Raw genomic sequence first — 14,515 nt, 5'->3', positions numbered from 1 at the left:
CTACTTCACCAATACCAACATGGACGCGCTGCAGCTCATCCACTTCTTTCTTCAAACTTTTGTCGATCTTCAGTACACCTTAAAGTTCCAACATTTGGGGTTCAAGCCTATCGACGATTCTCTTGAAGTGGATCACTTGATTATAAGCAGCAATCAACTTTTCATCATTTGCATAAGCAGCGAAAGAAATGTTTGGTTTTTTCTCAGCTAGCATCTCTTGAGCAGGTAGGGAAGATCCATTTTCCCACCTTCACTTGCAGCAGGATCCACAACGGTGATTGGACGAGCCAATGCATCCGCCTTAATCCTATTCATCTCTTATTTTGGGAGCAGCCCACGTTTCTCCTGACGAAGAGAGTTAAAATAGCCAATGCCATTCGTGGTACCCAGCAGGGGAGTTCAACCCAACATTCCAGCAGCTCATGAGGCCCACAACCTCTTCATTTCTCTTAATCACCTGCCTAGCTCGCGTCATGTCCAAAAGCCCAAAAAGACATGAGCCATGTGACTCGCCTAGCACTGCGCCACATCGCCACAATTCGTGGACCCAGCCATACAAGCTGCCTTTGGTTCTAGCCAAGTCGAGCAGCTTAAAGTAGTGGTCCCTGCCACAACACCTCATCGGCCCATGTTGAGCCGACTCCTGGCCCATGCCAGCCGACATGCCGCACCACCCCGACGGTTGCCCCGAGGTAGCACCATCCAAGAAGAAGACAAGGAAAATTAATTTTTTCTTACCTCAGTGTGGCATGAAGATGATGAAGAAAGCAACGAAAGACGGTCCTTTGCACGGGCAAGATGTAGAAAATTGCTAGAGGAGGGGGAACAAATATCCTCTAAGTTATCTCTCTCTTGTAGGGTAGAATAAATCGCTCTCCAAAGTTGATTTAATAACCCATTTAAGGTGGACTTAAATAGGCTTTGAGAGAAATTTATTTCCCTTTCCTAGAAGGATCTAATTTCCTATTAAAGAGAGAATCTACATCAAAATAGGAAGCAATCCCACGTTTCCTAAAGCAAGATGATCTCTACACCTGCTGCCCTTTCCTACGAGCAGCCCAACAGGTGTGGGGGCATTTGTGGAGCCAAAAATAATCACAAGGCGACACGTGGATTCTTGGGTAAAAGAGGACAAAAATACCCTTGAGGCATACTGGGATTCCTACGCGCGAGCAGCAGGCAATCATCCTTAAACCAAGTCAAAAGTGCCTAAAATAGGTAACAATTTAAATCCTATTTCATCAAATCCTTTCTATAAGGTAATTCCTAAAACCTAATTTATTCTATATATTTTGTATTCCATTATTTAGCTAATCACTTAGCTAAATGATATTTTCCTTTCATATTCCCTAAAAATTGATTAATTAAGGGATTAATTACCTAATCAATCCCTTAATTATCAATTAAAACACCCATTCACACCTAAAACTACTAAGAGGCCGGCCACCTCCCTTTTCCTAACCTTTTTCACATTTCTCCATTTTATTACCCCATTTATACAAATAATCAATTTTGTAACTCCTAATTAAACCTAAATTAAACCCAAAAAACCCTAGCCACCTCCTATCCCTATAAATATACTCTCATTCTCACCAAAAAATCCAATTCAAACACTTTGGCAAAAATCCCAAAATTCTCTAAACACTCTTTCTCTCTAAATTCTAACTTTGGCATCGGAGGTTCTTCGGCCAAAGCCCCCCCCATTCATCGTGGGCGTGTGAGGCTCTTGGCCTTAACCTAAGGTGTTAATTGTTTTGTAGGTGCAAAATTGTCCAGGATCAAGGAGGAAGAAATTTGCATCCACAGTTAGTCTACGATGTCTTTTAAGAGAAGGGGGTAAGTATTTAATCCAACAATGTTTTTGTTATGCATTCATGTCAATGCATAAGATCTTAATTATATATTATGTTAAAACAGTCTCATATTGGTAAAAAAAAAAAACATTGTAAGAGCTTATAAGGTATATGGGTTACTCTCCATATAGTCAATATGTTTTTTTTTAAGAGGTTGGGCTGATATTATTATAAAATCAATTAGCAATATAAAGAGTAGCCCAACCCTTCTTATATATAAGTCTTTGCAAAGATTTTCCTTTGAGAGGTTGGACTGATACAAATATAAAACTAATTGGCAATATGAGGAGTAACCCAACCTCTTATAAGCCTTTGCAAAGATTTTCCTTTCATCGATATGAGATTCTTTTACTTTCACATTCTCACACGTCCTCTCACATGTGACGAATTTTCAACCAAAAAAATGTGGACAACATGAATTGAGTGACGTGGAGTACGTGTGGCTGTCGACTTCACATGTGGGCCAACATGCTCTGGTACTATATATGAAAAAGTTAAAGTTCCACCATAAAACCAATTAGCAATATATATGGGAGTAGTCAACTTCTTATAAACCTTTGCAAGGTTTTCCTTTCATTGATGTGGGACTGTTTTACCTTCGCATCCTCACACCTTGACATCATAATATGAAGTCCACAACATAAAACCCAACCATGTTATAATCTAAACTGCCTATTAACAAAACCCTCTTTGTCAACCAAAAGAGGGTGAAAAGACTATTTAGTCTTCTATTACAACAACAAAATTATGGGCAGTAATGTGATTTCACAAACCAAATTTTGTTGTTTTATATTTAAACCTTACCTACAAGTGATTTTAACATATATCTAATATTAAAAAATAAAAAACAAAAACCTCTCATCCCCCTTCCCATTCCCACGTTCTCTCTCTCTCTCTCTCTCTCTCTCTCTCTCTCTCTCTCTCTCTCTCTCTCTCTCTCTCTCTCTCTCCCCTTCCTATTTAAAAATAAATAAATGTTCACACACACAATGTGTGTAGGCATATGCTAGTAATAACAATGTCATTTTGAGTAATTAAACTAAAATTATGTCAACTATGTAACATCACACTAGTGTAGCCTACCCTTCTGATAATTCATACATTACTTATTAACGTCATATAGTAACACCATTTGGATTATGAAGGTAGTAAGCCTAAAAGTGAATGACGATAAGTTGTGACGTCCACTAAATAACTTATATCTATACGTTCATGGTGTAACGATCAACGTTGATAGCGTAATAAACAATATCTTATAATCTCGTCATTATTATTATGTAGAGCCAGGACTCAAGAAGTATATAAACTTTAATGATTATAATGTAAATTTATTAAAAAGGGTACTGATATTTAAAATGATGTCGTAAAATTAATGCAATACTTATACTGATATCGTCCAACTAAATGTTAAAGTTATTCTTTTCTTGATTGTCTATGTTTTATGCAATAATATATTTACATTAAGTGTAAGAAGATAAATTGGTATCGATCTCGGTATTTAATGTGATTTAGACTTATGACATCTCAATTACATGTGATGAAGAATATCAATGGATAGTAGTATAAAGTAGCTTTCTTGTACTTTGGATACTATATTAAAATAAGAAATGTGCTTAATAATTCAAATTAAAGTGTATTATCTTTATCAAGTATAAATATGTGTGAAAATAAACACACACATGTATATATATAAATAAATTTATACTGCATATATATAGAGTATATATAGTTTTACTAATTCCAATTCTTAAACTGATCAAAATAATTTCCCTACATATATATTGGTTGAACAATTAAACCTTGTAAATTCATCATTTTGGTGTTACTTCTCTAATAGGTTTCTCTAATAGGTTAAGTATATATTGAGCCTTCAAGACCCCACATGCGACCAATATAAGAATTCATAATTTTTCACTTATAATTGAGTGATATATGGGAATGAATCGCTGGACCTTCATGAAAAGATTGATACTACTTTATTCAAAGGTCCAACTTCCTCACCAGTTTTATTTATTATGAAATTTTCATGGTCTCCATATAAATACAACAATTTTGTTTTAATAATACAGATGGAAATACCACCCCACCTACCGATAAACTTTGGAGCAGTTGTGAAACTTCTTTGAAAAACTTAAAATTATTTAGATGCCATCGTCGATATCGATCATACATATATTTAAAGGCCAGTTTGCATGGAATATGCAGACCATGCATGCATTACAATATTACAGATATGCGGGCACTGATGTCCTAGCTACTAATGTGACTAAAATAATAATAAAATATGTGTGAAGACTGAAGGAGCAGAGAGACCCTAGAAGAAGACAGACATCCTCATTCTCAAATAATGGGTTAGATCCGCATTAATAGGCTCACGTATTCTCATGCAAATTAAACTATTGGCATAAAATACGTATGAATGCGAAGAAAAAGGGACAGAGGAACTGTTGGGCGTTGACCTCACAGGCTAAGTGTTGGAGTGAATCTTTTCGTATTCAGTAGGGCTTTCGTTTCTGTCCATCTTTTGCTGTATAGTGTCTGTCCTCTTCTCTAGCAAGCTATGGTGTGCTTTGAATATTTAGGGTTTAAACTTTATGGTGTGTGATTTGAGCCTTTGACATATTTTCTTTCTTAACTTGTTAATTAGTTTGTTCATATATGGGTGCTTCAGTAATACTTTGCTAATCTTATTAAGTCCTTGCAATTAATCAATTAGAGCGGTGGTAGATTCATGAAAAAATTGGTTTTGGAGGTCATGTGTAAAAATTCACAAACATTTCTTTTACAAATAAATAGTTTTTAAAAATTAAATCATATTTCTATAATTCATAATTCATGAAATAAATAACATTACAAACTACAATTGTTTATTACAAGCGACAATTGATCAGGATGTGATCAATTTCATATTTGAAAATGTTGTATTATAGCTTCATTATCAATAAAAACAAAGAAAAAATTGAAATTTTAAAAGATTTGAAATTTGGTAAAAATTAGGATTTTATAGATTTGAGTTTTATGTATGTCTAGACTAGAAACTTAAGTTTTTTTTTAAGTGGCCAGGTCTTATTATTAAAAAAAACGATAGAAAATGACCTGGTTTTGTTGCTTGCAAAGCTGCACATAAGCATCAAAAGAGACTTTGAATCAACTTGCTGCACACAATGCCTTGCCCTGCCTTATACCTAATGTTCATTGAACATTCATCGAGCAGCTATTGGGCAATATCTCAAGGACAATTCTAAGCTTTAACAGGGCAGCACTTAAGTCATGGAGGTTTGTCAAAATTAGAAGGATCAACTGACCCTTCTGCCCCTTAATAGATCCTCCCCTAGGAGAATATATATTCTTTTGTCAACAAATACGTATTAATTTTGGGCAGTGATATGTGTTACCAAACTCTCAATTTGAATCAAACTTTAGATAAGAATTCACTTATAAACAGTGGTTCAATATGATATTCGTGGTTTTCTTAGAGCAACTCCAGCGTTGCAAAGGCCCCTTAGGGCAAGTCACTATTGAATAGTCTCCAATGAAAAGTAACTGCCTTTAATGAATAGTAACTGCCTTTTGCATCTCCATCCCTATACTAAATAGCCATGGCAATAGGTCATAAAATATTAGTATTTTTATTTTATAAAATTATACAAAAGAATTTTATATGTAATTTCAGATAAGATTTTTAATCGTTCTCGTTGTGCCACGTGTCATTATCCAAGAAGATAATTTTTGGTGATAGATTTCGATAATATATTTATCCAATGCCGTCGTGCCACGTGTCGTTACCTTTTCAAAATCGTTGAGGATAGATTTCCGATAAGATTTTTAACTAATCACGTCACGCCACGTGTCACAATCTGTTTACAATCTTTGAGGATATATTTCGATCAGATTTTTAACGAATGACGGCATGCCATGTGGCATTATCTACAACCTAATCCTTTCTTTTTCCTCCATATAACCCACCATCCCTCCTAAGAAATCACACACCAAAATCAAAATCTCTATCATTATTCATAGTTTCTGCTTCCTTCTTACAATGTCTTCTTCAAGGATGTTGTGGGAAATCGATGAGCAAGAGAAAACATTGTTTAAGCAAGGGGAAGAAATGTTCAATCTCTAGGTCGGCAAAAATGAGATGGAAGAGGAAGAGAATGAGGAGCGTAAAATGAGAGAGGATGAAGCAAGAAGCCAAAAAGCCTCACATTCTCGTCGAGTCATCCAAGCTGTGACTCAGATCTGCAGGCCAAGCCGTTCAGCAAACATTAATATAAGCAGGCAACGACGAGGTACAGATCTCTTGGACGATTATTTTGTCTGTAACTGTGCATTCCCTGATACGTACTTTAGACGTCATTTTAGAATGGAACGACATTTGTTCAACAAAATCATGATTGTTGTTTGCAACCATGATTCTTACTTTATGCAAAAGAAGGATGCTTTTGGTGTTACGGGTCTTTTTCCTGAGCAAAAAATTACTGTTACCTTGCGGATGCTTGCATATGGAGCATCTGCAGACCAAGTGGATGAGATAGCAAGGATGGGGAAATCAACCATTTTTGAGTCCCTGATGAGGTTTTGCTCTGCAATCGAATCTCTCTACACCACATAGTACCTCTAGAGACTTACTGAGATGGACTTGCAAAGGCTTCTAAAGAAGGCCGAGATGCGAGGTTTTCCTGGGATGATTGGAAGCATCGACTATATGCACTGGACTTGGAAAAACTGTCTAACTACATGGTAAAGAGCTTATGGGGACATAAAATGAGCAAAAAGTATCATTTTGGAGGTAGTGGCTTCATTTGATACATGGATTTGACATGCTTCTTTCGGTGTTCCGGGGGCTCAAAATGACCTTAATGTCCTTGCCCAATCCCTAGTGTTCAATGATGTCTTACAAGGAAAAGCACCAAGAGTCACGTACTGGGTCAACGGACATAAGTACCACGAGCCATACTACATAGGAGACGACATTTACCCAAGGTGGTCATCGTTTGTCAAAACAATGCCACGTCCGTGAAGTACAAAGGAAAAACACTTTGCAAGCTGCCAAGAGGGGTGTACGAGGATGTGGACTTTAGAATTTTTAAATGTGATTTTTTGTTTTTAAATTTATAAAGGTGAATAACGTGGATTGTTGATCTCAAATCCAACAGCTGATATTGAGGAAGGTTTCAAAAAAATTTTACTGTTGGAAATCCAACGGTCCAGAACAAGTAACCGTTGAAATCCAACGGACGAGAACAAGCAACGTGGCCACCAACGGTAACATTTTGTCATCTGCATCGTGGGCCCCATGCTTCTGAAATGTTGTCGGGATGCGCCCCCATGCGCACGTGTTGTGCACGCGCCTGATGCAAAAATAATAAAATAGTGGCTAACGCCACTCTGAAGTCAGCATTGCATCACATTCCCCTTGGGCTCTCGGGCCACCAATTCGGGCCAGGCCTCTCACTTGGGCCCCCTCCCTCCCCAATCACCCACATGGGCTGGAGGTTGTTGCTGGGGCGTGTGGGTCTTCAAGGTCTCCTGTCCATCGGGCTGGAGCTGCTCTTACAAGAAAATATTTTTACTAACTACAACCTTTTCTACTTTAGAAAATAGAATCTTTCTGATAAAAAAAAAGAAAAAGAAAAAGAAAATAGAATCTACACGGCATACTCTATGCTCAAATAGAGGAGTGAATCTCGTGTTTTTCTGTTTTTTAAGTTTGCGAAGAAGAGAAACATTATTAGATCAAAAACTAATTGGTTGCGAATATGATGTTTGTAAGAGATATATATGGCTATGGAACACATAGCTAGCTAGCACACTTTACTAACCAAAAGATTACTTAGCGATGATTATTCCATGAGAAATATAAAGTTTGACATGCCACGGTTACATAACTAGCTAGGTGCAAGAACCCCGTGACTGGAAAGAAAAGGGATGACTTGCTGTGCCTTATCTTGTTGATGACCCTCAATATTCACGGCCTACAGATATTTACACGTGGGAGGAATGAAAAAGTTCTCTTACAAACCTAAAAGCATAGACTTTGATGATATAAAATCATGCATGCAAGAGAGAAAATGACTTGAAACTTAAATTCAATTCCAGCCCCCAACCAATGTCCCAGAAACTTCTAGCATGCTTAATCTCAACGTTTCATTTCATGCTTTTTTATTCTATGTATTTTATTAAAGAAATTTTTATTAGTATTGGGAACACAAGTCATATGGTGTACAGTACACAAGTTACAATAAGAGTGAGTATCAAAATTGATATATTTTACTTTTAAGACTTATTAGTGAAGAAAAACCTACGTATTAAATTTTGAGTGAAATAATAACATCACGTGACTATCATAAAATTACTTAGCATGTGTGAAAATATGAGATGAAAAAAGGTGCGAACTCTTTCGTGTATAGGACCCTTGATGTGAATATAACAGCAGCAACATATAGTACTATTTTCTTGTATTTTTCATTTTAAAAATTGTTTAGATTATTTTTTTGGAAATAATTAATTAAGAAGACAGTGCCAGTGTGGAAATATAGAAAGGTGACGTAGGTGGCATATGAACAAGGGCCAAATCTCAAGGAAGAACAATCCCCGTGATTCCCGACTGATGCGAATATATACATACAGACATATATACATGGTGGATATTATCTTTTTGATGGAGTTAGCTTAAGATCTGCATTCAGCAACAGCCAGCTGAAACACACATGCATCAACCAGCTTGAGAGTTTTACCCCATTAAATGATTGATATATTCTTCCTGTAAAGCAAGCATCCCGAAGGACCCTAGCTTTTACAACATCTTGATACACTACGGGCAATGGCCATGGTGTATTGCAATTTACCACAGCCATCGACTAAAGTAGATGACATGTTGTCTTGTAGTGCCAAGAGAGAAAAATCACTTTAGCTTCTCTACTATGGTTGAGACTTCTTTAATTTGCTCTTTTCTTGAATGAATACAACACTCCGAAGTTAAGTGAGTTCGTGCGAGAGCAATCCCATGATGAGTGACCCACTGGGAAGTTCTTATGTGAGTTCCCAGAAACAAAACCGTGAGGGCGTGGTCGGGGCCCAAAACGGACAATATTGTGCTACGGCGGAGTCAAGCCTGGGGTGTGGTAGGGGCCCAAGTCGGGATGTGACAATTTGGTATTAGAGCCAATCCCTGGCCGGAAGTGTGCTGATGAGGACGTCGGGCCCCTAAGGGGGGTGAATTGTAACATCCCACATCACCCAGGGGAGTGGATCCTCTAAGCCTTATATGTACATTCTCATCTCTATCTAGCACGAGGCCTTTTGGAAACTCATTGGCTTCAGGTTCCATCGGAACTTTGAAGTTAAGTGAGTTTGCACGAGAGCAATCCCAGGATGGGTGACCCACTGGGAATTTCTCGTGTGAGTTCCCAAAAACAAAACCGTGAAGGCGTGGCTAGGGCCCAAAGCGGACAATATCGTGCTACGGCGGAGTAAAGTCCGAGATGTGGTGGGGGCTCGGGCCAGTATTTGACAATTTGTTATCAGAGCCAATCCCTGGCCGGAAGTGTGCCGACGAGGACGTCGGGCCCCTAAGGGGGTGGATTGTTACATCATACATCGCCCAAGGGAGTGGATCCTGTAAGCCTTATATGTATATTCCCATCTCTACCTAGCACGAGGCCTTTTGGGAGCTCACTAAGTTAAGCGAGTTCGTGTTAAGCGAGTTCGTGCGAGAGAAATCCCAGGATGGGTGACCCATTGGGAAGTTCTCGTGTGAGTTCCCAGAAACAAAACCGTAAGGGCATGGTCAGGGTCCAAAGCGGACAATATTGTGCTACGGTAGAGTCGAGTCTGGGGTGTGGTAGGGGCCCGAGCCGGGGATGTGACAAAAATAATGTAACGTAGTGAACATGTTTTGGGGTGAAAATGGTAGTTCCTATTTTATGAATCACATATGGATTGAGAGGGTAGTCTTATCCAATCTAATTACAATCGATGTCTCTATAGTAGTTACACTTAAAACTGAATTTATGTACATGAAATGGATACAAGTGATGATCTGTGTCAAATTTTTTGCATTTGTCCTATTTTATGAATGTCTAATTTTTTTTTTTTTTTTTTTTTTTGTAAGGATGATCTAGGAATGAGATTCTACAAGATATATAGATGATTTAAATTGTTAAACTACATTACGGAATGAGCCCTACAAAAACATGTGTCAAAAATTGTGGTAAAGGGTCACTTGCGCCCCTAAACTATAGCATAACGTACTATATTTTTTTGTCATTTCCTCTTTATTTAACTGAATTTTTTTACGAAATGATCAAAAGGGTTGACAGTAGACAAATTCAGGGACCACTTCTATCGATTTTAAATCTTAGGGACTAGTTTTATCGATTTTAAATCTCAGTGACCAAAGTAAAGAGTTATGCCAATCTCAAAATCATTTTGGATAATGCTTTGATTGTCAAACTTGTTAAAAGTTTTGAATTTTATATCAATAGTATTATTTAACTACTATTATTATTTTTCAGCACTTGCTAACAGCGAATCAGAATGAACTCTACGTACACTAAAAGACCAATTGAAAGTTTTTATTTTATTTTATTTTATTTAAGTTCAACTCCAACTGTGATATATTTATCAATATAAAGACCAATTTCTTAGTCTTGCTGAAAATATTAAAACACTCCTTGTTTGCTAAGATAATAAAACCTAGTAACCTACTTGTCTAATATACGGTACTCAATTTTTTTTTATAAAAAAAGTACCCTTTGTTTTAATAGAACTAGGGCAACCGGACATGTGATGCATGTGGTAGGAGAGAAATATTACTTACAAAAAGAGAAGGGATGTGGAAGGGTAAATATAATAGAGTGTATTGTTAGCTATATATTACTAAACAATACTTGAATTTGAGGATTTTGCAACAATCCTTATATGTATGTAATATAATTATCATTTGATTGTCGAGATAGTGATTGTATTAAACACAAATAATTGTAGCCAAGTCCTGAAGTTAAATTTGTTTATTCAACTTATTTAACTTAAAATGGATATGAAATTAATTTTATCCTATTTAACTGACAAAAAGAGTTATGTTAATTGATAGTACAGATTATATAATAAAAGTGAGTTACATAATGATAATGTTTATTATACTACCAAGTTACCTGCGCCGATTGTTACACTATAAATATCTTCTTACAGTATTAATCCAAGTTATTAGTAGATCATTTAATTACCAATAATCGTTATTCACTTTTGGCCTTCCGACTTACCTTTAACAATATTGATGTTAGCATAAAAAGAAAGGTATGATTGCACTATATATTATCGTAAAAGTATACCATCTAATGTTCTAGGATATTGATAATGTTATTGTTAATAACAGAAAATGACATTGTTACTACTATAATGAATTAGTTTTTACGTTATGGATGTCATATTACGCTATTAAAATAATATGTTACGCATGAATATAATTACATTACAAAATTACTATTCAAATTAAACGATACCAGCAACTTCTTTTTATATTTTTTAAAGGCCTCGTAGACTAACCCTATACCCATTTTTTCATGTTAATGACATCATTTTTTTTCTCTCATTGTTTAAAGTAAGACATACTACATATATACCCATTTGATTGGGGTACGCATTGTAATTACCAAGTTATCCCGTGTTGGAATTTGATTAATATATATAAAATGAAGGAGCACGCTATAGCTGGGATAGAAAATATTCCACACAAGAAATATTGTTATTTCTTGCATTGCATGACATCCATACATGCATTTATACGCATGCATGATATATTACCTATTTGCCATATATGTGAATAAAATATCGTTAACCTATCCCCACACAGAGAGAGATGAGAGAGAGAGGAAAGAGAGAGGCTAGTTTCTCTATCTTTTGTCATGATCTAGGGTTTCGCACACTTCTTGTATTGTAATAGAGCTGAGCTGATTCTGTCTTGTTATTTCGATGTCTCTTTTGTTGTAAATAATTCTACTTCTCTCTGTCTGAGCATGTGACACTGAAGAAGAAGAAAAAAGAATAGGGACAGCAGCTGCTGCAAGCCAGATCATGAAAAGTTCATGCACATCGTCATCTCAATCGATCGACCTACTGAAGGCTCTAATCCCTAATTATCTCCTTTAGTTCCCTTAACTATAATCCACAAAATTACTCGATCCTTATTCTGGTCTCGATCGAGTTTCACTAGTTAGCAGAGATTAATCAAGCTATGATGGGGAGCCAGGGAGGCTCTGAGTGCTCAAAGACAAGTCCCTCGGATAAACAGAATGAGGACGGAAGCGAAAGCGGAGAGAATTATAGCAATGGAGAAAATAGTAAGCCGAAAAACAATGGAGGAAGCTCGAGCAACAGCACAGTTGAAGAGAGTGATCAAAAGAAGACATCAGTTAGACCTTATGTTAGATCCAAGATGCCTAGGCTCCGATGGACACCAGATCTTCATCTTCGTTTCATCCACGCCGTGGAGAGGCTTGGTGGTCAAGATAGTAAGTTAATTACCTCTCTATCATACACCCTTCATTTATCCTTAAATTTCAGTATTTCATCCGAATTCAATTTTAGGGATTAGTTAAATTCATGTATAATATCGGTTTTGGGTGATGATTTTTGGAGCAGGAGCTACACCAAAGTTGGTTCTTCAACTGATGAACATTAAGGGACTAAATATTGCACATGTCAAGAGCCATTTACAGGTTAGTGGATTTAGAAAGTCCTTGAAAAACTCTAATTAGTTTGTTCATTAATTGTTGAAATTAAGCAATTAATTAGCTTGTGAATTTTCCAAAAACAAAAACAAAACAAAAATAACTTTCGAACTTTCCCAAACAAAAACAAAAATAACTTGTGAATTTTCTGAAAAGATTTATTTTCTTAATATTTTCCTTAATCAGATGTACAGAAGCAAGAAGATCGACGACGCAGGGCAAGGTATGTACAAGATTTGCAATCTTGGATTCTCCCATTGATTAAGATAAATTAGGGTTTTCATTAGGTACTAATAATCCCCAATTAATGTTGTTAATTTTCATACAAAATTTATGACCTTTATTTTGACAGTACTAGCGGATCATCAAGGCCATCTTGTTGAATGCGGAGATAAAAATATTTATAACCTCAGCCAACTCCCCATGCTTCAAGGATATAACCGAAGCCACACTACCAGCTTCAGGTTAATTATAATTAACATATTATTCAAATTAATTAACATTTCCCTTAACTTAATTTACTATTTTCATGAATCGAATTTCACAAAAGATTCTTTCTTTCTTGACTTTCCCAAGATATGGATCATACGGCGATACGAATTCCTGGACCGCGCTTGAAAATCCAAGGTTTTCGAGAAGTAGCACTGGATTTCAAGGCAACTGGAGCACTAGTAGTACTGGTAATAATGCTTACAATTATCTTACAAGTTGTTCATTTGGTGATCATCCACAATCATCTTGGATTACTCGTACACTGAAAGAAGAATGCCAGCTCCATAATATCCGTGAGTCCTTGAAACCAAAGGAATTCATCACAAGTTTCAACACCAACCGTGGCCCTTTCCGAGATTCCGACACTATAAGCAAGAATCTAGTACAAGATCAGTCGAAGATGTTGAAAAGAAAGGCTTCGGATTGCGATGATCTTGATTTGGATCTGTCTCTCAGGCTAACATCAAAGAAGAATGATGAGGATCATACTCATGAAGTTGATAGTAATCTGTCTCTGTGTTTGTACTCACCACCCACGTCCTCAAAGCTCAGGAGGTTGAAGGAATGAAGTTGATTGAGAAAGAGGGGAGCTATACAGCCTAGAGCTGGGCAAGTACTCTGGATCTGACTATATGAATGAGACAATTCTAAGTGAGATTTTGAGGTACTTGCTCAGGATAAATATATTAAGTAAAAGATATTGAGTTTCTGTCTTATTGTAGAACTTAATTTCATACATTGAAATTAGTAGCGCCCCCCCCCCCCCCCCCCCAAAAAAAAAACACTTAATTTGTTCTTTCTTTCTTGTTTCTTTTCTATATAGATGGCCTCATTAGCATGAACAACGTATCGGTTAGAATTTGGCACATAGGTAGACCAGTCGCCAATTAATGTTCCATTGGTTGATGCATGATTTTATTTGTACAAGCTATATCCACTTTTAAAACTAATCTAAATTGTAGAAAGAGGAATTCAAATTTAAATGCGCATGAGATGAATACATCTGTTCTAACCAATATGGTTGCTCCAACCTCTGCATTAATGCATGCTTTGTCTGATAAAAATGGTTGCAAGTAATTAGAATTAGTACGTAATAAAGTATTAGGTAGACATGCAAAGTAATGATCCAAATACCATGGACCGTAGGGAATATATGGAGGAAACTTTACTCGTTTTTTCAGTCTAGAGTAGGATTCATTATTTTGACATTTAATTGAGTTAGAAATAATTTGTGTTTACTCATAATTCTGAACTAGATAAATATATGCTAGTAATTTAATATCAGTTCAAGTATAGTGAACTAGTGAACTAACGAAATGAGGTTTGCGTAAGTCACAATTTGCTCATCAGCTCATGTTTGTCACAATATATTGTAGATGAAAACTGAGAGAAGATAATACACTGAAACACTTAGAAAGTCTGGTCGTTTAATTATGTAAA

General features: G+C 36.4%; 1 protein-coding gene across 1 annotated transcript; it reads left to right on the top strand.

The window, feature by feature from the left end:
- The first annotated feature begins 11,703 nt into the window (after positions 1 to 11,703).
- On the top strand, positions 11,704 to 14,091 carry LOC103427569 (uncharacterized). The gene is made up of 5 exons (XM_008365629.4): positions 11,704 to 12,364; positions 12,495 to 12,571; positions 12,770 to 12,806; positions 12,936 to 13,047; positions 13,160 to 14,091. Exons 1-5 carry the CDS (start codon positions 12,088 to 12,090, stop codon positions 13,641 to 13,643), a joined length of 987 nt encoding a protein of 328 aa, XP_008363851.1. The 5' UTR covers positions 11,704 to 12,087; the 3' UTR covers positions 13,644 to 14,091.
- The last annotated feature ends 424 nt before the right edge of the window (positions 14,092 to 14,515 follow it).

Source organism: Malus domestica, chromosome 04 (genome assembly GCF_042453785.1).
Source record: "Malus domestica chromosome 04, GDT2T_hap1".
NCBI lineage: Eukaryota > Viridiplantae > Streptophyta > Magnoliopsida > Rosales > Rosaceae > Malus > Malus domestica.
Note: the sequence above shows the minus strand (reverse complement) of the source record. Positions and strands in the feature narration are given on the sequence as shown.

Excerpts from the sequence above, each read along its gene's own strand:
- LOC103427569 (XM_008365629.4), top strand. The coding sequence starts at position 12,088 with ATGATGGGGAGCCAGGGAGGCTCTGAGTGCTCAAAGACAAGTCCCTCG. Across the intron at positions 12,365-12,494 it reads GAGGCTTGGTGGTCAAGATA|GAGCTACACCAAAGTTGGTT; the intron begins GTAAGTTAATTA and ends TTTTTGGAGCAG. Across the intron at positions 13,048-13,159 it reads AGCCACACTACCAGCTTCAG|ATATGGATCATACGGCGATA; the intron begins GTTAATTATAAT and ends GACTTTCCCAAG.